General features: G+C 36.0%; 1 protein-coding gene across 1 annotated transcript in view; it reads left to right on the forward strand.

Annotated features, from left to right (window-relative positions):
• LOC149084930 (guanylate cyclase soluble subunit beta-1-like) overlaps positions 1 to 26,624 on the forward strand; it is a 74,818-nt gene extending 48,194 nt beyond the window's left edge. The window contains exons 3-8 of the mRNA XM_089233868.1: positions 9,053 to 9,156; positions 9,274 to 10,481; positions 11,778 to 11,924; positions 18,714 to 18,868; positions 20,695 to 20,980; positions 24,799 to 26,624. Coding sequence (XP_089089994.1) covers positions 9,053 to 9,156; positions 9,274 to 10,481; positions 11,778 to 11,924; positions 18,714 to 18,868; positions 20,695 to 20,980; positions 24,799 to 25,482 — 2,584 coding nt within the window. The 3' untranslated portion in view covers positions 25,483 to 26,624. The remainder of the gene's footprint in view (positions 1 to 9,052; positions 9,157 to 9,273; positions 10,482 to 11,777; positions 11,925 to 18,713; positions 18,869 to 20,694; positions 20,981 to 24,798) is intronic.
• Positions 26,625 to 26,910: the final 286 nt, after the last annotated feature.

A 26,910-nucleotide genomic window follows, 5' to 3' on the forward strand; every position in this document is an offset into this window, starting at 1 on the left:
CGCAGGTCCTGGGTAGCCCTTGAGCAGAAAGAATATAATCATCGTGGATGAATAATCTTTGGTATATGAACTCTCAAAAGCAGTTGTTTATTTTCTTTTTGAAGACATTTGATCAGAGGAAACGAAAAAAACCTTCAAAATATAACGCTGCTGACGAAAAAAGCTCCGTTGGGATCACATATCACGTGGTGCACGATCAATCACTCTCTGTTATTGTGTTTGTCACGTGGTTGTTGATAGAATACAATAATAATTATAGGCTAATGTTGGCAACCAAGACCATCCTCTGATAAATGATTGCCGATAAATGCCAAGTAAACAAAGTCACGTCGTTGCCAGTTTTCTTAGATGCGGTCACCAGGACATTTTTGATAGCTACTCGACGGAAGTGGCGTCTTTAACCGAGTAGGTAGGTTCCACGAACCAAGCTGCCCTCTGTAGGTGTTTTCCCCAACGGCGGCAGTAGTCATTGATGTCACGACATCGTGAAAACTCAGGAATCTAATAAATCGCAATCTAAAAGAAATTGAAAAAAAATCTTCCAAATCTAATTTTCTGCTGAAATTCGTAGAAATTTTTAACAAATCCGGAGAGCCGGAGGAAGGGCAGAAAATCCAGAGTCTGGTCTAAACCCGGAGAATTGGCAGAACTGCTATCACTGCACCACCATCCATTTAACGACTCATTAATCGCGGCGTTGCGGACCTCAAATCATTCTAATATGAATGGAAACCACCTGAACTATCAAGATTCAATTTCTTTTCATCGGAGTGCATAACCGAATGCCACTGATGAGTCCAAGGTTTGGTACGTTTTGCGGGAGTCAAACGATCCTGTTTGTATTTTAAAGTTAATGGAGGTTTTTTCTTAATTTTCATAAATTTGATGTTACTTGTAGAAGTTAAAACTCTTGAAATTGTTCACTGTAAGCAATTGGTGTGAGCATTTTAAGGCAAATTTTATATTTCTGGATAACATTTTACTCCTTACTGATAGAGCACAAACATTGTGCATTGATCGGGTAGACAAGCATGGGGTGCGCAAAGATCGTTTTTACACAAAGCCACATATTTCCACGGTTTAAAACATTTGTGACGGCACGTCGAGAACGTCCAGTTTTATTTGCTATATGCGTTTTGGAAAAGCCCGTGCCATGCAATAGACAAATTTCACGGATTTCACTTTCTTGTATCTCTGTACCCCGTGGCATTTTTTCTACTGGAGAGGTAGTTGTAAAGAGAGAATATATTTTTATTGGTTTGTTATCCAGTGAAGTAAAACAAAAAGATGTGCATAAAGTAACGCAATGCTACACTACTGTAAAATGGTGGAAATGGAAATTTCTTACCGGAATTCACAAAAATATTAAAATATCAAAAACTATTTCTCGAACGTCCTTATAATGTCACTCACAATTATAAACAACGCATGGCCATGTATTAAAGTTTCATTATTGTAGAAATATGCTTTCCTTTTTTTTTCGTGAATATTCGTGGTGTCTTATAATTATGTCTCGCAAGTGCAAGTTTAATACATTTAATACGAGTCTCCTTTTAAAAGTTCCAATGATTTTGTTTTGTTTCTTATTTAAGTACTGTGTTTTCGCATCATATATTGTATTATACATTCTTTGAGTCATAACTTTTGGATGTTTGAATATTTCTTTATATCAAAAAAAAATTTTATACTTATTTCTATTGTTATATTTTTGAATCTTTATCATACCGTGGATACTGTATCGTCTAAATTTGCACAACTTTATATGGTCGCGAAAAATTTTACTTTTACAGAGTCTTATCTATATAAATTGAGATTATTTACATTTTCCTTGTATTCGAAAAGAATGTGTTTTATTATTTTATTCGTAGTCGTTGCTGATCTTCATTCATTTTTATGTGTGTGTACGTTCTTTATACAATGTCTTTGCGTTTACCATTTTTCTTCGGTCATCCTCTCGTATTTTTTCCATAAAATTTCCGAGACTTCAGTGCTTCCAACTTAACTCTTTATTTTAGAATGCCTACACCAAACATCCAAATCGTATTTCATCCATGTTATTTACTGTCTAGCATCATCATTATTTTTCTTATCTTTTTGTTTTTCGTTATTTTGAATTTTCTGAAACTGTAGCATATACTTCTAAAATATCTAAAAAATTTTCTATAAACGTAAAGGAAGTTATATGTATCTTCAGTGATCCGATGCTGAAGGTACTTGCGTCGAAAAAATGTGAATCATGGCAAAAATTAAAGTAATATCTATCGTATTTTCTTATTCAATAAAACCAATTTTTGACTGATGTTGCATTTGCGTCAAGGCTTTGTTTAAATTTTTTTTCAATTAATTTTCATGCAAATTCTTGTATGAAATTAACATTTTTGGAAATGAAATGGACTAATGACTGCTATAGTATTTTTTTTAAATTTTTTTATAATGAAATTTAATTTTTTATGACTTGTGTGAAAAAAGAAATTTCTGGAAATTTTAACCTGATTTTAGATCTGGAAATTTTTTTCCCATTACGGTGAACAAAAGTAGTTTTTTTTTCGAGATGGGGGAAAAAAGTTCTTTCTCAAAAACCCTTTTGTCACGTGGTACAAGAGGTTTCTCAAAATCATAATTACCAATTATTTTAATTAAACTAACTAATTTACATTGATTAAAAAGTTAATTAATTTGAAATTTACTTTAATTACAAATGAAAACATGATAAATTAAAGTCCATTTTTTTAAACTTAGCCAAATATGCTATTTAAGTATCGCATAAAAGATTTTGCAATTTGGTCACGAATTGGAGGAGCGGTCAAAAATGAGTTAATACAGATACTTCACTATATCATAGATACAGATAAATACAGATACACTATTTAAATTGATTAATTTAAAAAAAAAAATTCATTCGAGAGAGAGAGAATCTTGTTTTATTTATTTGCAACTTTCGATCGAAAATGCTGGTCAAGAAACAAAGTGCTCTCTGTAAAATTGTCGTATTTATTAAAATAAATGTAACTCAGCAACAAAAATATTTCCTTGTATCTTATGTAAGGCACTGCGTAAAATTATTTAAAACACTGAATTTTTCCTTAAATCAAAAGTTTAATATCGATCTTACTGACATCAGAAATCTTAAGAAATAGTATTAGAGAAAAGAAATGTGGTGTGTGTGTAAAAATAAATTTTCCCGTAATCTTTTATTTAGTCGCTTTTTTTCTGATTCACAGTAAAAGGATTAACATCCCGCTAGAGATAAGTCTTACATTAATCCTATGTAGCGTATCCAAAAAAAAAATTATTTCTTAAAAAGGCAAAAATTGACTTATTTTTCAGTTTAAAATGTTGATAAAATGCGGTCTTTAAATACTTTTTTCACTTTTTGATAAAAAATAAAACTTCAAAAAATACTTTTTTGTGAATTTTCCACTGAGTGTGTTTCGATTAACTTACTGAATCCTTAACACTATAAATTTGAAAGCTATATTTAGTTTATTGTATCGGTTTCTATATATAATAAATAATTAGACCGAGTTTTGAAGTTTGAAGCTGAATATTATATATAAACTTATTCATGCCAGGACCAATAATGGTTGAAAAGGGAGTGAAGCATACACAGCTTCACTTTATGATTAAAAGTATCCGAACACACACCACGTCTAATTAGACGACTGTCACTGACACGGTAGTGAAGTCTCAAACATGCATAAAAGGATGCAGTCAAATTCACAATTCACTGGGAAGCTGAAAACGTAAACCTGAATTATAATGTGGGCTAAATAACGTTCAAACGTGGTGAAGTTATTGGTCGTGGAAAATCTGTTCATGGAATTTCTAAAATGTTGCAAGTGCCCCGTGCTCCCGTAAATGATGCGACATTGTGACTTGGAGCTAGTTCATTAAAATTGATGTTGAGGAATTGAACTGGCATGCTCAGGAGTCGTGATTTCGATCCAAATGAAGACTAGCGGAATTGATTGCAATGTCAACTGCGAGATTGGCCTCGTCACCCGGCATCGACAAATCTGATCTCTGCTTCTTTGCAAGAATGTTGAGCAATTGTAACCATTATTATTATTTTTTTCAAAAGGGTGAGTTTGACTCGTTGTTGTCTATTTTGCGTATAAAGTTCCGTTGTTTAGTAACTATAGGATAGGATTGAAAAAAAAATTCAACAATTTCTCATTCAACATAGGGCCGTAAACATGGGTTACTTTGTCCCACTTTGATAAATGTTTTTAGTTTAATATCATGCCGGGAAAAAATATATACATACTGAGCTTTTTCTCAATGTAACTTTTAGATAGTTCAAACCTTTCTCTGAAAGACTGATATACAGGGTGTCCTGTAAGTGCTGATGTGGCGTTTATCTCGTCAATAGTCCGTCGTAGAGGTATACTTTTAATTTAAACAATGCTCAAAATGCGTTCAAAAATTACCTTGTACCAGTTTTGAGAGTGAAACTACAGTGTGTAACAAAATAAAAAATCTAAATTTTTATACGGTCCTTCTTTTCTCTAGCTTTCAATTAGAAGGTTGTTGTCCTGTCTTCCCTGAGGCCAAAAAAAAAATATTCCAAGTTTCTAAGTGCAATATTCGTTGAGGTATTCGAATTAAAAAATCGGAGAAAAGTTGGAAAAGGACAGCATAAATGAGGGAAAGGATTGTTGTCCGCGTTAGTTTTTGCTGTTCTTTCATAGCTTTTTCCTGGTTTTTGAATTCAAATATCTTAGCGAATGAACATGGAAACATGGAAACATTTCTGTTAGCCTCATATATAGGGCAACAACTTTCTAATTGGGAATCAGAGGACAATGGGACCGTATAAAAATGTAGATTTTTTTTATTTTCTGACAGACTATATCCGAACACATATATTTTCACTCTTGAAACTGGTACAGGGTAACTTCTGAACGCTTTTTAAGCATTTTTTTAATTCGAACGATGCCTCTACGACGAACGATTGATGAGATAAAGGCCGCAACAGCACTTACAAATACAAAGGCCACAACAGAAAAAATGCCCAACGAGGTGGCAAAAAAAAAAAAGCCCATAAAAAATATGTGGATGTGGAATATATATCTAAACTATATCAAACAACAGCCCAATAACAGTAATAAAAACAATTAATTATGATAAAATATAAGTATACTGTAAATGGAAAATTATGGTGGTCCCATGTATAGGTATGGACAGCTTCTCGATTTCTCCCAATGTGTTTATCTTATTTCTTTTTAAACGTGCCAATTGCGTTAGAATTTACGACCCCCCCGGGGGTAGGTTATTTCATTTATTAACAACCCTATAAGAAAAGAATTCCTTGCGACACCATAACCTAAAATTGTCGCTTACCAAACGATTCTGGCTGGCGTTCCATTGTAAAAGCAGTTGATGGACGGCGTATTAATAATTCATGGTCCATCCTATCCATGTCATTGATTTTGAACACTTCGATCGTATCTCTCGACACGTGTGTTCTTTCAATGTAAACATATTCAAAAAATGAAGTCTCTCTTCATAACTCAAGCCTTGTGTGCCAAAGAGGACACGCGTAGCTCTTCTCTGCACCCCTTCAACCAAGTCTATGTCCCTCCGTAGGTATGGTCTCCAAAACCTGACAGCATACTCCAGTCCAGGACGAACTAAGCGTCGGAAAACGGAAGAATGACATTAGGAGAACGCGAAGAGACGTTTTTGAGAATGAAACCGAGCATTCTGTTCGATTTTTGACCACCGCTGAACAATGTTCAGAAAACCTAAGCCGCTCATCAATAAGAATACCCAGATCGGTGATCCGAGTTGCATCCAGAATAAAAACATCATTCAACTCGTAAGTGAAACGTGAGTTGTTTGACCAAAATGAGCGACCATGCACTTGTCAACGCTAAAAGACACGCTCCATTCATTTGCCCATGCAGCAATCTTGTTTAGGTTGGTCTGGAGCAACTTCCTATCCTTTTGATTCCCAACTACAACCATTAGCCTCACGTCATTTGCGAATTTACTAACAATCCCATCGATACCTTGCTCGAGTTTATCGATAAAAAGCGAAAGAAAGTATGGGACCAAGGACACTCCCTTGAGGGACTTCATTTTGACACGTGTCCAATCAGAGAATTTCCCGTTCACCATAACCCGTTGTGTCCTCTCTCTTACAGGACACCCTGTATAATAAATCCACTTTTTATAATACTCTTATGAAATTTTGTTTTTCCAGTTTGGGCCAAAGTAGACCATAAGTAAAGGTAAGTTTGCTCCACATAAAATATTCCTATCTTAAAATACTGTAAAACATGCTTTGAGCAATGGGATCTCACTGGTTTTGAGGAAAAAGTACTCTCACACATCGATACTAAACACACACTTTATTTATTCTTAGTTTACACTGGTTCTTGTTTGTCAAAAGAAAAATATGTTTACAAATCAATGAAGAAAAAAGACTGAGCAACATTGGTGTTATTATAAGTCTTACATAGGTACAGTACTTAAGTATAATCTTTGTATTAGTCTTTTATATCTTTAAAAGCAACTCTCAATTCATGGCATTACAATATTCACCGAAAAAGTCCTCTTTTTAATAATCTTGAAGCTCGATATCGGACCACTTGTAAAAAAGGATTTTTTTTTCTGTTGGCCACTTCCAAGCTGTTTTTGTAGCTCCATGCAATTCACAATAGCACCAATTTCTGCTACACTTATTACCGTTCCTGGAAAATGTTTTAAGCAACTACAGTCAAGTCGGTTTACGAACTTAATTCGTTCCTGGAGTCCGTTCGTAAACCGAATTGTTCGCAAACCGAAACAATTTCTCCCATAGGATTCAATATGTAAAATGTATTAATCCGTTCCTGGGACATCGAAAATTTCTAGTGGGAATATTTACAACAGCTCCTGTGCATAACGTTAAAACCAAAGAAAATCGTTAAACTAACACTGGAAAAATAACAATAGGTATGAAAAAGAGTAAATGAAAATTATTACAGGGCCATTGTTCATTGTCATCTATAATCTTGGTATATAAGTGACCAAGCTCTCAAAATCTCTGTCAGCCAAATTCATGGTTTTATAAGATACTTTCTGTCAAGCTTTGTCTGTAAGAATTATGCAATGTAAGGTATTAAAATAATGTTTTCAGAGTCCTTTGAGTGTTAGTAAATTCTGTCACATAAATTATTGCAAAACACCTTTGAAAAAAATCTTTAGTGTAGTGTTTCTAAAATTTAAAATGACCTGTTGGGATGATGAACAGTAGTCATATTTGAGGGTGGGATGCTCTACTCTGATGGGATTTAATCATTCAACCAACTTCATTGTCAAATAAAAAAAAATTTACATGTGACCACGGACATCTAAAATGCGTTTTTTTTCCCTCGAGATTTAGTTCATTTTGCATGTTTGTAAGGTGCTGGCTTATGTGTTCGTAAAACAAGACTAGTTCATAAACCGAATTGATCACAAACCGAGCCGTTTGTAAACCAAGAGCTGTACTACAATATTTTCTTCTTCCAAAGTGTCCTTTAGAGATTGGGTTTCCACATTTTTTGGTTAAATTTGATTCCAATGGAACTAAAACATGTAGTTGCACAAACGGAAGTTCGACATCAAAAAACGTCTACTTTAAAGGATTATGAAAACAGCACTGCTGCAATCTAGCTGCGAATGTTAGAACTCTATTTAAGGTGAGCTTCGAATGTTTCGACAGCTGGCTGATACGAAGATAACTCCAGGAAAGAAAATTCAATTTTCCTTGAGGGGAATCGAACCCATGTCCTCTCACTTGTCGGGTGAGCGCACTAGACTACAAAGGCAACGAATCCTCTTTCATTAGTGTGTGTTGAATGGGGCCGTACATGGACAGCCAGACCTAACTCAGGTTAAAGCCAACACCATCTCACCTATAGCCACTGGTTATACTACAAAAATGGGTAAAGATGGCTCATGCGCGGCCTGCTGTATCCAATGGCTATAGGTGAGATGACCTTCTTCAGTGACGTCACTCGCTTCCCGCGGAGGCTTTCTGTTATAGATGGTGATGCCAAAGCTCACATTGCTGACACTGACACCAGGTGGCGACTTATCCGCAGATGAGTGATATCATCTTAGAAGAAGGTGGATTTCCTTCCAATAGAGTTTAAGCTCATAACACAAAAGAAATAAACCAAGGGTTTCGATTGATACTCACTTTTTCCCCCTTTTTTGTGATGCGCGCCCATAGTTTGGTTTTTGAAGTTTTCACTAGAGCCTGGAGCCTAACAATACATTGTCAAAATTTGTTGCTATAAATCTTGAATTTTCCCAAAAATGATAATTAATGTCTTTTTAGATAGACTGGCAGTTTACTTTCTCAAATACTAAATATTTCATTACATTGTAATTCACATGAGCATAATAGGTTTCAAGATAGTCATCTTTGGTGATCGGCACTGAAAATAATTGAGAATTACTGAATAGGCCTACATTCACTGAAATCATTTATGCAGTGCATTTCAACCGGTTTCTGTGCTTAATCCCATGAGTACGTAATCGGCTGATCACTAAAGAAATAATCCGTGCCTGCAAAGAAAATAGTAAAGTAATAAAAATTTTGAAGAGTTCGCTATTGATCAATATACGAACACGAAGGGATTACGCATTACACAAAGCACATGAGTATTTCCAAGGGGGTTGTTGAGACTATACTTTTATACATGCGATTCTGTACCGAGTCTAAATCCTCTCAAATTATCCAGCAACTGTGTTTCCTAATCGCAGTTACACTGTGCATTAGAAAATAATCCTATTCCAGGAAAACAAACAGGCTATTTATGTTTCTCAAAGTATGTACTGTAGTATCATTAGGAATTCTAAACTTTTACTAAGATGAAAAAAAAAATAAAGAAGAAAATTTTTAAATACGCGTTTCAAATTTGTTCTCAACACCAAAAAAAAGCTGCAAAAGTTAATTATGAAAGTCCGTCGAGAATTTACAAGATTTTCTGGTGAATAAGCAAAGATTTGTTACAAGGAAACCGTTTCGTTTTACTTTAAATAACACTTTCTTTTACTTAATTTTTATTTTTAGAATGAAATCTGGAATTCGCCTTCGAGGAGGATCTTTTCTTATGCACAAAGTATACGGTGACGATGTAACGTTGAAACTAGTTAAAGCAACTTCCGAAGTTGTCGGTAAGCAGCACGTGTACAAACAAGATTTTCTTTTCTAGGTGTGATGTGTTCTCTCTATAAAACTTATTCTTTTCTCGTCAGAACAGCTGATATCTTTATCTCTTGTTTCACATCCAGGTCTGGACATTGATACGTGCTTGGAAGCTTTTGGCCAACACTTTTTAACTTTCTGTCAAGAAAATGGGTACGAAAAGATTTTGAGAGTTTTAGGAAGTAACTTACAAGACTTTCTAACGAATTTAGATAATTTACATGACCATCTAGGATCAACGTACCCTGGAATGAGAGCTCCTTCATTCAGGACTACAACTGAACCAGACGGATCTCTGATTCTTCATTATTACAGTGAGCGTCCCGGTCTGCATGCCATCGTTCGAGGTTTAGTGTCGGTTATAGCGAAAGAGTTTTTCGATGCTGAAGTAACTGTTGACGCATTAGAGAGTGGAACTCGTGGTCAAAGGACATGGGTTGTCCTAAAAATTCGTCAAAGAATCAATGATGCTTCGTTTCCATTGAGAGGAGCTTCACGTTTTTCTTCAATAACGTCCTCGGAAGTGATAAGTAATGATCCGAATGACCTTCCAATAGGAGTTTTAAGCTTCTGCGCGGCTTTTCCATTTCACATAATGTTTGGAAGAAATTTCGCGATAAAACAAGTCGGGAAGAGTCTTCTCAGACTCACAAAGCGAATTTGGGCACAAAAAAAATCTAAAATATTTTTCACTGATATGTTTGAAGTGTGTCGCCCCGTCATTGACTGCACCTTCGATAACCTATTAGAACATCAAAACATGGTTTTCGCAGTAAAAACTAAAGACGGCGTGTTATGTGGAACCAACAACCTCCGTTTGAAGGGTCAAATGGTATGGGTTCCCGAATCTGACAATATTCTTTTCTTATGCTCTCCACGTGTCAGAGATTTAAATGAAATGTGTGACTCGGGAGTATTCTTCAGTGATTTTCCCATCCACGACAGAGGAAGGGATCTCATCTTGCTCGGACATCATCGTCGAGGTGAAAGAGAACTCGTGGAAAAGTTGGACGAAGCTTCGAATCATTTGAAAATTCTCGACAAGAAGCTCAGAGATGATAAAAAGAGGACAGAAGAACTCTTACAATCAATATTTCCTGGCCACGTTGCGATGAGGTTGTGCCAATCTCTGCCAGTAGAAGCTGAAAGGTTCGATATGGTGACTTGCCTTTTTTCCGATATAGTTGGTTTTACAGCCATGTGCAGCACAGTGCCGCCAATTGATATCGTTCGGTTATTGAATAGACTATATCTCCAGTTCGACAATCTCACGGCTCTACACGATGTCTACAAAGTAAGTAAAGGATTTTCCATCTCTTAAATGTTTTAAATATAATTTTATAATTTCACAAGCTTACGTACATGTAAAGTGTATTACAAAAGCTTCGTGTCAGCAATACATAACGTCAAAAACTTTTGCTGAATCTTATATAGTTTATAACAATATGAAAGTGTATTCCATAAGTCAAGAAAGGGAAAAAATGATATTTTCTGGGGAGCTATTGCGATATGCGGAGTTGTTACCTCGTGGGAATTCCCAATTTCTTCACATATTTTATTTCTAAGAATGGTGGAAAGCATTCAAAGAGTTATGCATAACAAAACTTTACACACAGGCTTTCAGACATATGAAAACTGATTCAAGAAGATTAGATTTCTGCGATGTTTTCCAAAAAAGAAACTATCCACTTCGGTATTTCACTTTATCTTTCTCTTTCTTACTTTTTTTCTACAAAAAACCCACAAACGTTCATTTTGCTTTTCAAAATATTTCCTTTTTTTTCGTCTATCTACATTTTTTTTTAAACACGTTGCGTATTTTGAATGATCAAATGTTTATGATATTGAAAAACATTGGAGAACTTGGCAAAATAATACACCTTTTTTTCCATTATATCGATGCGATTGATATTTAATGTATTAATTCGTACAAGAGTGAAAGTTGAATTTGACATTTTTAATCTTGAAGCGTAGTAAAATTATTAAATATACGCTTACAATATCCATTAAATGCCTTCCTGATGATATATGTCAGTGATTTTCATAGTATATATAGGCAGCGCGACGTAAAAGAATGCGCCGTCCAAAATGCTCTTAAGACATGGGACTAATAAATGAGGAACCGATCGCTCGTGATAAAGGAAAAGCCTCTAAAGACGAGAACCACACCATCACCACCAACCTTACCTTGCATCCGAAGACTAACGTTCAATCTCGTATATATATTCGAACTAGTTGTTGTCGTTGACAGCGTAGAACATAATTTGCATATTACGCGGCTCTTTCAGGTTTTATTCTTTTAAGCGCTAAAAATCTGCGAGGAACGATGATTAGAAAGAGACTAGTTCTCCCGTCGAGTATGAACAACCTAAAGTATACGTTCAAACAAACATTCCAAGTTTTGCAAGGTTTTTCACCCACCGTTTCATATTCCAATTTTTCCAAAAGTAAATCCTTTGATTCAAAGATTCTCATCCTATTGAAACATTTCGAATAATTTTCAAGATTGCGGTGTATTTTATTGATTATTTTTTCTCCCGAGATTAATACAAATAGGAAATACGTATATATAATTGAATGTTTTCGGCAGGTTGAAACCATTGGAGACGCGTATGTAGTTGTGGCTGGCGTTCCGAAATTCGTATCGAATCATGCTGATAGAGTCATTGCCATGGCTCTTGCAATGGTGGAAGTCACAAGATACATAACGTCACCCGTAGAAGGAATGTCGATCCAGGTAATTCATAAATATTACTAAATCCAAATAAAAGATCAACTGGTAAGGTGGATACAGGGTGATTCAAATTAGTAGCCCAAACTTTACGAGTGGTAGTATACATACACCGAACCAAACATTTGTTGTCATAGTTTACTAGGCTGGAAATGAAACGTAAAGGCTCTATAGTGAAATGAAAACATAAGGTGACATAGACGTTACACAAAATGGCATTTAATTAATAATGTTTGCTAGAATGCCGCCAACATGAATAAATGTCTGACCGCGGCGATGCAGGGATAGGCGAAGTCTTTCGCATAATCCAGGAATGTGACTTACTTCTCAGCAGCTACTGAAATTCTGGTGATGAGGTCCTCTTCATATCCAGAGGAGTGCCATGGGCATGCGTTGTTGTCGTCTTCAAACACCTAATCAAAACCAGAATGACGCTTTCAAATTTGAAGAGTGGTCACCTCCCAAAGAATAAGTTCCATCTAGAGCCTTTACGTTTTATTTTGAACGCGGTAAACTATGCCAATAAATGTTTGGTTTTGTGTGCACTACTGACTCGTGTGAGGTTTGACCCATATATTTTTTTTTTGAATCATCCTCTATATAATTTGAAAAAAGTGGAATTTTTTAGCTTTAAAAATGGCATATCTGCAATCTGGTTGTGTAAATTCGTTCACCACGTGCTAAACCATGCATGGACCACAGTCACTAATAATTACCGAGGATTCTCAGGATAAATATTAATATTCCTAGGATAAAGTCATTCAGAGGGGTGGTTTTCAAATATTTCAAGACAAACAGCGCCCTCTACCGGTGCGAAAAACGCATTGTGAATAAAAAAAACATTTTAAGGATTTAATTTTTTTATTATCAAGGATGTAAATTACAGAATTTTTTGTAGTTGTTTCCACCTAATGTCGATAATAAATCCAATAACGCATCAATCGGGGCCGTCTTGAAGCCCATCCGAGTATGGTTCGCGAGCACCTTGGATATACAGGGTGTCCTGTAAATGCTAATGCGGGCTATATCTCATCAACCGTCCGTCGTAAGGATATGATTCCAATTTGAAAAATTTTCAACAGGCGTTCAAAAATTACCCTGTACCAGTTTTGAGAGTGAAAATACAGTGTGTAACAAAATAAAAATAAAAAATCGAAATTGTATATGGTCCCCTCGTTCTCTAACGTCCAATCAGAAAGTTGTTGCCCTGTCTCTCCTGAGACTGACAAAAAAAATTCCAAGTTTCTAAGTGCAGTATTCGTGGAGAAACTCGAATTCAAAAATCGGAGAAAAGTTGGGAAAGGACAGTATAAAAATGAGGGAAAGCGGCGTTTTCCGTTAGTTTTTGCTGTTCTTTCATAACTTCTCTCCAATTTTTGAATTCACAAATATCGTATCGAATGTTGCACTTAGAAACATGGAACTTTTTCTGTTCGCCTCACCAGATACAGGGCAACAACTTTCTAATTGTCAGAAATTTTCCTGACACAGGGGTATAACAGAAACGGCGACACGACCACAGAAAAAGATTGCTACTGCAGGGAGTCCCACCCCGAGGGGATAGCGTATCAACCTCTCGGTGAGTATAATAAAGGTTGCCGTTTGGAACCGGCAATAAATTATAGGACCCGGTCTAATTAGCCCTCGTGTGCAGAAAATGACCGTGGTGCGACAAAAAATTTCAAAAAAAATGATCGATAAAACATGTATTTTTTTTTTGTTGGTCTCAGCAGGTACAGGGCAACAACTTTCTGATTGGAAGTTAGTGGACAAGGGAGCCGTATAAAAAATTTAGATTTTTTTTTATTTTGTGACACACTGTATTATCACTGTCAAAACTTGTACAGGGTAATTTTTGAACGCCTTTTAAGTATTTTGTAAATTTAAATCATACATCAGACGGACGGTTGATGAGATAAAGGCCGGATTGGCACTTGCAGGACACTGTATATGGGATCTCTATGGTGAGGAGATTTGATACTATAACTTTTTTTAAAGTAAATTTTTAAACTGATATTTTCAATAAGTTAGGAAAAGCCTAGAATATTACTCTGCCCAAGGGCCATAGTGCTACTAAGATGATGCGCTGGTATCAATAGTACTTAAATATCACACCGCTAAGGCCCGAACGCGTCTCATTTGTGTTCATGTTTGATTACTAAAAAGTTTTAGCTTTAATATACTTTATCTTGAAGTTTGTATCATAAATTCAGAATCACCCTGTATAATAACTACATGATTTTCCATGCTGTCTGTTTCCAATGTCCTTCGTCATCAAAAAAAAACAACAACCAGAATCAATACTCCTATTTCAGCTATAATTATAGCCAGCTTGATTATAATTATGAAAATTTTTTTCATTTTTATTGATGCAAAAAAGTAATTACGATCCCCTTCTAAGTGAATTTTATATGATAATTTTTCCTTTTCCAAAAATATTCAATTTCATATAATACGGGGAAAACCTTTGAATAATTACGCTTATTCTTAATTGAAATTTTTCTAATGGCATTAAATGAAAAATAACTGGCCACTTCATAATCAGTAATTACTACTAAGGAAATAATGGATATCAAACAAAAAGATTCCATTCAAAAAATTTTGTTTTAAGCTGATTGCTATCTCGATATATCATTTTACTTTACTTTCTTTTTTCTGATCATGCTGAAAACAAGAAAATAATTAAGCGAAATAACAATTAATTAGTTCCATGGTTTGTAAATTATTTGGTTATACTCAGTTTATAAGAAACAAATAATGGTAATTATTTCCGGCTAATTAGAAGCGAATAAACTTATTAACACGCGGAGTTTGAATTTCAATCTCGGAAGGTAGCATGGAAGTAAAGGCATTTTTGTAATCAGCTTCAGTTTGTATAAGTCTTGGTCTAATTAGGTCTCATGTGAATTAAAATACTCTAGTGCGGCATAATCCAAAATAGATGTCAAACTTGAGTAGGTTATGATAAAATTCAGCCAAAACTATACATAAATAACACACAACTTTTTAAATAATTTCTATTTTAATGTATAAAATAACATTAACATTTTTTTCTATGTTAGTATTATTATGTTCTGAAAATTAATCCGTGCGTAAAATTGAAAAATTGGAAACGCGCCTGTTAGGAAAAGTATCTTCAGAATGAATTGTAATTATTTCAAGCAGCAAAAAATACAGCATCTACATTGATGTCCCATGCAGTCGAATGATGGCGTTTATGAGTTCAATGGGCCGTGAAAGCCACGGTACTGGCAAAGCTGCAGTAAAAGTGGCAAGTATGCATGAAGCGATCCTATTACAACGCTATTATTTGCAACTCGTAGTATTCTGTTGAGTATTGTTTCCAATTCAACACATACATACATACATTTTTTATAAATTGGTTCGCTTTTGAATGAGTTATTGCTAATTTTATTATTTTTTTCCTAATTTAACCTCTTCGTGCACAAGGTTTTGGTAAAAAATTTTGATTATCTGTATTTAACAAATCGGTGATAAATCTGGCAACCTTGTCCTAACCTAACCGCACGTTAGAAGAAGGAGTAAGTGGGAAAGAAAGAAATATATAAAAGGGAAAAGTATAATAGGTAAGGTAGATAAGAGAGATTTTAGAGTCCTCTCTTCACCCTCACTATACGTGTTATCTTTCGCGCCTACATGTATACAGTAGAAAGATACATTATAAAAAAAATAAGGAAAGAAAAAGCAACTTCCGTAGATAATAGGGTTACTATAAAGCTTTGCGATGGTGAAAAGATAGGAAAGAAAACACAGAGAACTTCTTTGAATTTATTACACTAGTGTTTGGACGTAATACTACCCCCGTGATCGTGAAGAGGTTAAAGATACCTGGTCTAGTATCGTATCGTATATCTATTATCTAGTCATATGTATGCTACAATAAATGTGTTAAATCGGTGACTATCAGTAATCACCAATCGTCTTAGAAAGTTTGATAAATTTTTCTACATTCATCATTTTTACCGGTGATTATTTGTGATTCTCAAATAAATTTAGTAAGTTTGATAAATATGGGAAAAACACTGGTATTAAAACAATGGTATGGGATGGGATATACTAAAGGAAGAAACAAAGAGAAATATTCCAGTAAATAAAAAGAAGAGAACACCCTCTGGCTGTCAGAAGCTCTTGAAATTGCCGAAAAAAGAAGAATAGCTAAGACTGCTGGAAACGTAAATGAAACCAGGAATTTAATGCACAATTTCAAAGACAGCAAGGAAAAATAAAGTGACTTTTCTTAATTCAAAATGCAGACAAATTGAAGAAGACAACAGACTAGGGAGAACAAGATACCTCTACAGGAGGATTAATGAAATCACTGGCAATTTTAAATCCACGTTTTGGTATCGTAAAAGACAAGAATAGAAATGTCTTGAACTCTGAAAAAGACATTGTAAAAAGATGGAAAGAATATACAGAAAATCTTTATAAGCAATCAGATAGAAAGATAATAAATAGCAATATAGAAATAAATCATGAACTACCAGTTACAAAGGACGAAGTCAGATGGGCAACAAATCAACTAAAGAATTGCAAAGCTCCAGGTATTGACGATATTCCAGCAGAGCTTCTGAAAAAGGCAGGAGAAAATATTATCGATGCACTAACATCACTCTGTCAACAAATCTGGGAGAAAATAGAGTGGCCCAAAGACTGGAAAAGATCTATATTCACACCCATTCACAAAAAAGGTGATCTTAGAAAATGCTCCAATTACAGAACAATCTCCCTAATACCACATGCTAGCAAGATTCTACTGAAAATTATTCAGAAAAAACTCGAAACCATTATAGAAAGAGAATTAGCAGTGGAGCAAGAAGGTTTCAGAAGAAATAGGAGAACTAGAGATCAAATTGCCAATATAATTGGCAATTTTTTTTTATTGATGGATAATGGAGGCAGCAAAAGAAGTTATATTTTTGTTTCATCAATTATACAAAGACTGTGCTGATCATGATAAGCTTTGGGATATTCTTGGAACAATGGGAGTGCCTAATCACCTCGTCTGCTTGATCAGAAATTTATATATTGACCAAGAGGCAAGTGTAAGAATAAACTATATCTTAACTGAATGGTTTGAAATTGAATCCTTTCCCCAAACTTATTTATTCTCTATGGAGAATATATAATGAGAGCATCAGATTAGAAGCAGGTGTGAAAATTGGAGGAAGAGTGATCAACAACCTTAGATATGCTGATGACATAACTCTGATGGCAGAATCTGAAGAGGACCTGAAGAATATTATATCAAGAGTAAAAACAGAAAGTGAGAAGCTTGGACTTTTTTTCTCTACTTAAATACGAAAAAAACAAAGATCATGACTGCAGCAGATATTCACAGTTTTCAACTAGATGGCGAAAGTTTTGAGATTGTGGACAGATTTGATTTCCTAGGATCAAGAATTGTAAAAGAGGGAACTTGCACAGAAGAAATAAAAAGACGAGTAGTTCTGGGTAAAACAGCAATGAGAAAGCTTAATATAATAATGAAAGACAAAGATGTCTCAATGAAAACAAAAATTAGAATTTTAAATGCGTTGGTCTTTCCTGTCTTTATGTATGGATGTGAGAACTGGACACTACGAAAAGCAGATAAGAAAATAATTGATTCCTTCGAACTTTGATGCTGGAAGAGGATGCTGAGAATTCCACGGACAGTTAAAAGGACTAACGAATCTGTTATCGAAGAAGTCAAGGTTCACTATTCTTTAGAAGCAACATTCATTAAACAAAAACTCTCTTACTTTTTCCATGTAATGCGTACAGAAGGCTCACTAGAAAAAATGGTAATGCTTGGAAGAATGGAGGGAATGAGAGGAAGAGGCAGACCAAGCACCAGATGGATAGAAGTGCTGTTGCAAAGCACTCGAATGAAGCTAGCACAACTGATACATGCTGTGAATGACAGACCAGCTTGGAGAGCCATGATCTATAGAGTCACCAGGAGTCGAAATCGACTCGATGGCTCCTAACAATAACAATGGGATGGGAAAAACAATGGTAATATCACTTAAAATCAATCACATCAGTTTCTCCCGTAAATGATGGGTGCACTACGGATATTTGCCATAAAAATTAAATTGAATGAAAATAAGTGTTATAAGTACAAAAAACATATAAATTATTGTCAGTTTTGTTATGTTAGCTTCTTCTTCACAATTATCAACAGTTTCAAACGTAATCAACATCACCGATCGAATCCATCAATCCTAGACTGAAATTTGAGCAAAATGTCCAGTAATTCATTAACAATTCATAATATTTACCAATACGAGCTGAGGATTATACATAATCACGGTAAATGTGACCGTAATCATAGGACCGTAATGATAAAAAATGATATAGTATAAAATGACCGTAAATCATCCGATAAATGTGATAATTTCGCACATGGATTTAGATTCTGTTACACATAGGGTTCTTTCTGCTGATTCCAAATCATGACGAAATGTTTCATTTTGGCGACTAAATAAAAACTACGTAATTCACCAAATATCGAAAGTGTATTCATTAATATTGCAAACTAACAAGCGTTCATTCACCAATGTCACCAAATAACGCCAAAATTTTGCTTATATTTTCTTCCATCTGGTTGCAATATTCTTCGTCGGATTAGGTCAATCGCTGCAAATGAATAAAAGCCAGAGAATCATCTCCTGGCTTCATACTAAACGTTTCAGCTGGTACTTGATTACATTCAGCAAAAATAATTTTACCAATACTCGAATATGTTTCTCAATAATGAGGTGAAATTTTTGTCGTCGTTTTTTGCAGATTCGTGTGGGCGTTCATTCAGGATCTGCAGTTGCAGGAGTTTTAGGAGTCAAAATGCCTCGCTACTGTCTATTGGGCAACACGGTTACTTTGGCCAATCAACTTGAAAGCCGAAGTATACCAGGGAAAGTCACCATAAGCGCTGAAACGAAAAAGTATGGCATCTAATTTTTGGTACTACATAGAGATAAGTCGGTTCTCTAATGGGACAAATTTTTTGGTATTTAAATTTTTTTTTCGAAGTGAAATAAACAAATTTAATTTTGTTTTTTTGTTTTATTGATAAACATGCAAATGTGTGTTATACGATGAAAATATTCAAAACTAAAATAATTTCAGTTGTCTTCTTTTTCAGTGATGATCAATTTTATAAACCAACTTTTTTGTAAGAAGGTTTTCAACAGCTGGCTGATGCGAAGATGTGAATTTAGGAAAGTGAGAAATTTCAACTGCCCTTGCGGAGAATGGAACCCACGTCCTCTCACTTGCCGGGCAGTTGAATTTTCTGTCATTCCTAAAATCAGCCAACTGTTAAAAACCTTCGTAATAATGAATGGTTAACTTTTTGTGATGAATGACAGCATCTGGATTGCTGTCATTTAGTTGTGAAAGAAATATTATGAGTAAAATAAATTAATTTTTTCCCCGTTTTATTGTATAATATTGTTTTCTTAAAGAATAAAATATATTGATCGATTGATTGGAAAATACAAATACTGAAATTCGGCCGTCTCCCAATTAGTATTCAGTTTCCCCTACATGTTTTTTCTGAGCATTATAAAAAATTTCGTCGTCAAACAATTTCTATTCTGCAGATGTTGCCCCTTTTATGGTAGTTTAACTTCACTATTTAAAGTGACTATTTACTTATTAGTCTTAAAAATTGATATAAATTTAGTGAAATTGCGACAGAAAAAAAAAACAAGGTCACGTTTATTCAGTAAAAGAAACCCTAGTAAGTATAACATGTAATTGAATTTAATTCATTGTTTTTTTTGTTGCGATTTTTACCTTTTTTAAATCCAGCACGAGTCAATACGAACAGTTTGCTTAATTATTTCTCTTAATTAGGGAGAAGGACGTAGGAAATAGCATCTCAAGTCCCGCTTGAAATTAAATTTTAAAATTAGTTACTAATTATCGAGTGATTTAATGAGCCAGCTATTTCGTAAACGAAGGAAATATCAAAATATGTCTATAATGAGCCTCTCCATAAACACTTAGTTGGTCTTATTCAAAAATGTAAATGAAACTCTCCAATAAATACGGCTCGCACATTGATTTTATCACTTATTAATTTTCTGCTATTACCGTAGAAAATAAAAATCGTAACAATGTACATACAGGGTGTCCCATAAATTCGTAAATAGTTAAAAATTTATAAAAATTGAAGGAATTGGTACATTTAAAAGCGGTTTGCGAAAAAGATATTCTCACGAAGGGGTTTTTGGTGCAGAAAAAAAAGTTCAAATGTTTATGAATAGAGGGCACTGCAAGAGTGTGCAGTAGAAGCGATTGGACCTGAATCTTTCTTCAACCTCTTGTTCGTCCAAAATGTTCATAAAGCTCCAATCTGAAATAAAACAACTCCACTAATATTGCTTTATCCGCCAATGTCAACATCACAATGAGTAATTAATGTAAGTGCTAGTGACAGGAAAATTAAGAAATGAGCTGTTAATCACACACCCTGCATTTTATAGGACTCTTATTTTCATATTTCTAGAGACTTTCTTTCGTACAGCGCCGTCTATCGACAAATATTTGAAATAATTTTTTTTGTACGAGAAAAACCCTGATTCGGAATAACTTTCTCAAACCACATTCAAATATACCAATTCCTTCAATTTTTATGAATTTTTAAACTACTTACGAATTTATGGGACACCCTGTACTGAAAAGTTTGTATAACTTGATTTTTTTTTTTTTTTTATGAAATAAAAAATATTCCGTGAGATAAAGCAACAGTATTTTCACACAGATGTTTAACATTGGATATCTACGAGTTCGAAGATAACCCTGGTACAGATGATCTGCTTGTGCCAGGATGCTTCGTGACGAGAATCCCTCGAGAAGATGATGCTACGGATATGGCAGCTCTGACAGTGACGAGTGGAGGTGGTGGAAGTATGTTCCGGTCTCCGACAAATTCTCCCGGACATTCAGATGGAACAACAAATGACTCCAACAGCCCTTCGCTTCAAAGCCCGTCTCCGCATCTGACCTTCAAAGGAATTGTGTGCATACCACACGTCGAAGTTCCTGTAGTACGTGATAGCAATTTATTTGGCCATTTTTTCCCCCTCTTTATGCATTTCGAGCCTCGCATGGAGAAAACTGCATTATTAAAAATTCAATAATATTTATTGAAAAGTATTAGAGTGATGATGTAATGGCATAACAGTATTTATACTAATATACGTGTTACATTAAAATAATTTAGGAGAGAGGAATTAAAGAAGAGGACTACATTAAAAGAAACGATTCTTATATAATTCAAAAAATTCGTAGTGCTGATGAACTAATTCACTTTCTTCAGTTGCTGAGGAATTTGTTTTTAATGGCAGATTTTGGATGAGTCTAATAGAACGGAAGACCGGGGCTAGTTGGGATAGATTTTAGTTTTTGATATTTCGGGGTTTTTTCTTTTAATACTTACAGCAAATGTGACCAATGCTACGAATTGGCTATAAATTAATTATGAAAATATCACTTACAATTGCATGCTTATTTCGTCAAATCTGTTTAAAAAATTGTTAAAAACTATGTCAACTTACCACAGATGTCCGATAAGTTGGCACAACATCTGGGGTAAGTTGGCATGCAAGTTAATAGGATTTGAGAAATAAACGTAAGTCAGTAACTACAAAACTTTCATTTCTAAAATACAAAAAGTAGGAAAAAGCCGATGTTCAGATAAAGTTTGAAGCAGAAAACGAATGTAAAAAAAAAGTGACAAAAACGAAAAAGAACAACGAAGTCATCATTCACAGCTTCGTGTCCACCAAGAAAGTAAGTTGATCGCTCACCTGAACTGGTGATTGTCATTTTCGCAATATTTTACTGCAGTTATATTAAATCAGTAAGTTGGTATATGACACGTGTTCTATGCAACATGCCCCTCATCTGGGATGCAAACTTGTCCCAACATGACTCTACATAACAGGGCTGCCACACTCTTGCACAAAAATTTCATGAAACATTTCATCACTGGAATATAAAACGTTATTGACCATTCTAAAAATCACAACTGTTGAAAACGCCTCAATATATTCATGAGCTTCACAGAATTAAAAAAAACTGAGTGAAAAAAAAAACCTCTCCTGGCCAGAAATCAGGAAAATTGCCGTCCTTCCTTTCCTGGGAGCTCCCATCACACTGAAACTACAGTAGATGATACAACATCCCCGGATGTTTGACAATTGTAATACGTGCGCTCGGTGCTCACTACGGTAGAAAACTACGGTATAAAAATACTAGCTGTATGTCAACTTGCATCTTATGCCAACTAGCCCCGGTCTCCTTTGCTCAGAAACAAGTCTATAAATGTCAAATGTACATACCAACTATACAGCGAGATTCATCAAACAAGTATACAGTTTCCAAATGCTGTAAAACACTGCACAGACCCCAACTGCTATCAGTACTCAGAAATAAGTCTTAAAATGAAATGTAAACCGTTAAAAAAATGATTTCACTCATACATACCAACTATACAGGGTGATTCACAGGCAAGTATATCGTTTCCAAATGCTGTGAAACACTACACGGGACCCCAACTGCCATCCGTTAGGTAGATGAACTTATATAGTTTGTGTCCCGCTACTGAGGGAAGTGGCGTATGTAGCAAAGTGTGTGTCGTGTGAATAGTCAGACAAAACGGGAACATCGGCGGTTTAGAGAGTATTTTTTTTCTCTTTTTTCACGGGAAAACTGTCACGGGAAGATCTTTTCCAGTAATGTCAAGTCTTTTGTTAATGTCACAGTTGTAGGAGAAGGCAGTGTGACAACTTTATTCTTCAATTGTATTGAAAATGTCACAGCCCACCAGTAACAGATTTCGTTTCGCTAAATTCAAGAAAGCACAACACCATCTCCACTGCAAAGGCTTCAATTTTGACTGACCAGTCACGTGACATACGCGCTACGGCCTACGTCACTTCTTTCGGTAATGACACAAGCTTCACGAGTGCATCTACCTAACGCAGAGTTTCTCAAAGTGTTCGTCACCAACCTTTGTCAAGGGTGTCTGGGTGAGCTGTCGATATTGATCCATGCACATTCAGCGCTATGAAGTGGTTGTTTTGGAGAATATTCTGGGAGGCAGCGGATAAACAATGACCTGGAACGTCTTAAGAGCATCATAACCCCCCGGGCCAAGTGATTTTTCTGAGGCCCTACATGGTGAATTCTCGAGAATTCCAACCAGTTTTCTTGTTTTTTTTACCGCGCTGAAAATAAGAGTTCATTCAAGCATTACGTCAGCATTGATGGGGGTTTCCGATTTGCTGACTTTTGATGACAAGGGGGGGGGGGGAAGGGGGTTTGGATGATGCTTACGTCATCAACCACCCTTTATGAAAATACGAAATATTCTTAATGGCATCTTACTCGGTGCGCCAAAAACAAGAAAAATCTTTCGCTAGTTTGTGGGCACCTGAACTAACATTCTCCCTAATGATAAATCCCTTACAGAGCCACTTCAGCGATCCCTAAATGTTTCACGGATCCTTCAAGTGCTGGAATGTGTCCGGGCTGCTTAAGGGCTATGGAAATGTTTCCGGGCCACTTAAGTGCTCTGGAATTGTACCACGCATCACTCAAGTGATCCGTAATTATGCCACGTATCACTTAAATTATCTGGGAATGTTCCGCGGGTAATTTGAGTGATGTAGAACCGCACTGTGTGGGGGGGGGGCACTTAAGTACTCTAAAATTGTGTCCCATGTCACTCAAGGGATCTCTAAATGTGCCACGTATCGTTTAAGTATGCATTAACTGTGTCGCGGGTTACTTAAGTGATCCTTGGATGTGCCACGGGCCACTTAAATGCTCTGGAATTGCGCCACGGGTCATTTAAGCGATCTGTAAATGTGCCGCTTAGTTCATTTTTACTAAATTGGGTTTGAGGGGGCAAGCCACATTAAATTACCTTCAGGGCCACATTTGGTCCGCGGGTCAAGGGTTTACCATATATGGCTTAAAGGGTGGGTCGCAATAAATTTCTTAACGAGAAACTTTGAGTTCTTACCCTTCAAATAACAATGCAATTAACAGAAATCGATTATAATAACATATAAAAAGGTATTTTCTTTCTAAATTTTAATTTTTAAAAAAATGTTTTTTACATTAAAAACTTTTTTTTTTCGTCTAGGGGGGGGGGAGACGCACGAGCCCCCTTATGCCCCCCCCCCCGCGTACGTTTCTGACCCCACTAATATGCGTTAGGAGGTGGGGACAGTGCTGACGAAATTTTGCTGACAGGCGGGGGTGTCAAAAATGGCTAAAATTTTGCTGACGTAATACTCGAACGACCCCTAACTAGGACAAGTGAGCTGCGAGTAGCAAAAAGGTTTGAGAACAACTAACCTAACGAACTGCAGTTACGCCCTGCGGCCGCTGTGGTGGTCTAGTGGTCATAGTGACGGACTCGCGTCGCGAGATCCCGGGTTTGAACCCCACCGTCACCACAGTGGTGGTAGGCTAAAGTTGGTTTTCTGTGGTTCCCAACTTCGAGGCGCGAATGCGAGCCGATCTCCCCTTTAAAAAATCTCGAATATAGATGGCACTTCTGAAATATAGATGGCAGCACTGAAAACATCAAACACAACACTACATACGCACTCAGACTGTTAGGTACGCACACTGTTACACTTCCGGCTCAACTCACTAGGTAGTAAATCGCCCATAGATGGTGATAGACCTGAGTCGTGCTCGGTTTGAAAAAAAGTTATGCCCTGCGTCTCTTCAATTGTTACTGTTTTATAGCATCTAAAAACTGTATACTTCTTCATGAATCGCTCTATATATATATAAACTATATTTCTTATGAAGAAACTCACTGTATTCTTCAAAACTTTTACAGCATTTAGATATTCGTAGTCCCAACACCGGCAGCCCATCTTATAGAGGCAGTGCTACGGAAAAAGGCAGCGTCTTCATCTTTCCACCATCACCGATACCTCTAGCTCTGACTAGGAAGAGTAGCGGTGAAAGTAACAAGTCCATCAGGAGGAAAACTCCCCCTATTTGCAGTTTCGCAAGAGCTTTTCTGTCTCCCGAGCAAGCGAATATCTTTGCGAGAGCTCCTGATCCCCCATCTTTCCAGAATGGTGATGGATCCCTAACAAGGCAAGTCGAAAATCTCGTTGACAACTTCGTGGAATTTTCTAGACCTTCCATTGCTCCTCTTCAACCTGTACCAAAGAGAGGTGTCAGAGGGTGGACCAGAACAATACTCAGAAACCGCCGGTGGTCATCTCGTAAGCTCGCGCCCGCGGAAAATGTTATTAATGTTTCGAAACAACGTTGCGTTAGCGAAGAGAGTCGAAGTTCTTGTTTTAGAGGATTACTTCCGTGTGTTTTATCTAAGCACGAACAAGAAATTGTATCGAAAGAATTCGGTGTTGCAGAGAGTTTTCAAAAATCTACGAGTTCCACGGAATTACGGTGCTTACGGAAAAATTCTGGAAAGATACGTCCTGTTAGAGCTTCTTTCTGGCGAACTAATTCCGTTGTCGGCAAAATAAAACTTAATGCAGCGTTTTAAAGAATGTCGATTTGAATTTCAACGAAACTGATCACCACTTCTCGGAAGGTTTCGAGTTGTATCATCCATTTGCTAAATTGTCATCAACACGGAATCCAGGTATTGCAAATTAATTTATTCTCGTGCGTCAGCGGTTCTAGTATGAGTCTGTCTGAATAAAGCTGTGCTCATTAATTATGCTCCGCATGAAATGTTTCTCTGGCTTTTGCAGTTAGAGAAAACTGAGCGGCAGTATTGGTGTGTGTAAATATCATTTTACCAACGAACATGCTTCGGTTCGATTCATCATTCTTGAAATTTTCAACAGATTTTAATTTCGGTTTCATTTAATATTAATAAGCCAAGATTTTCTTTTGTGGTATGATCTTGAAACTTTTTCCATGTTAGTTGCTGATCAAAAATTACGGAGATCATCGAGCTTGAAATCATTTTAAAACGGATTTAGAAGCGTCCGCGTAAATACCATCCCACAACCACACGCTGAACTTTGACAGCCATGATTTTTATCGACTATTTACATTGCTTGCATGCACGTTATTATAATTGAACATCTAGATCAGTGGTTCTCAACCTTAAGAAGTCCGCGGCCCAGTTGATTTAATTTTTGTTAGGTCATTGATCATTTTTGTGGCACCACACACGGTCATTTTCTACACACGAGGGCTAATTATACTGGGACCTACAATTTATTGCCGATTCCGAACGGCAGGCTTGTTTTTTATACTCATCGAGAGGTTGGTGCGCTAACCCCTCGATGGGGGACTCCCTGCGGTAGTAATTTTTTCTGCGGTCATGTCACCATTTTTGTTGTACCCCTGTGTCAGGAAAGTTTTCTGACAAGGACGAACCGGATATCGAACTCGCGACACCTCTAAACATCCTTTGGTACTTCAGGCGAGTATCTTATCGACCTGGGCTACCGCGCCCCCAATTTTTGTTAGGGGAAGGGCTGGTCATATACACACGACTAATATAAAACGAGAGGAAAATCGAAACAGTGAATCACTCACTGCCCGGTTTGACTGATAGCAGTGCCGGTACCGGGCCGCGGCCCGGAGGTTGGGAAACACTGTACTAGATAACCCAATCAATATAAAATTTAATTCCTCGTTCTTGTAAATACGCGTAAGTTTTGTAAAACCTTGAACAACATCGTTTTGAAAATAATTATGTTTCCATATTAATGTGAATAAAAAATTGTATATGTATTGTTCGTGGTAATCATACATAAAATGCTAATGTTTATCAATGATATGGTATCCATACTCTTTTTGTATATATCTGTAGACAATATTTTCAGAGGTATATACCAAGTAGATATTTCGTCATTTTACGTATTTGAACTTTATTTTACTTTGAACTTTATAATTTAGAGAATAATTTTTTCATGTTATCATAGGATACATGCTTATACATATAGTGTATACA

Source organism: Pholcus phalangioides, unplaced genomic scaffold (assembly GCF_987345545.1).
Source record: "Pholcus phalangioides strain wild (caught in Gottingen) unplaced genomic scaffold, Ppha-v1.0 ptg000007l_1, whole genome shotgun sequence".
Taxonomy (NCBI): Eukaryota; Metazoa; Arthropoda; class Arachnida; order Araneae; family Pholcidae; genus Pholcus; species Pholcus phalangioides.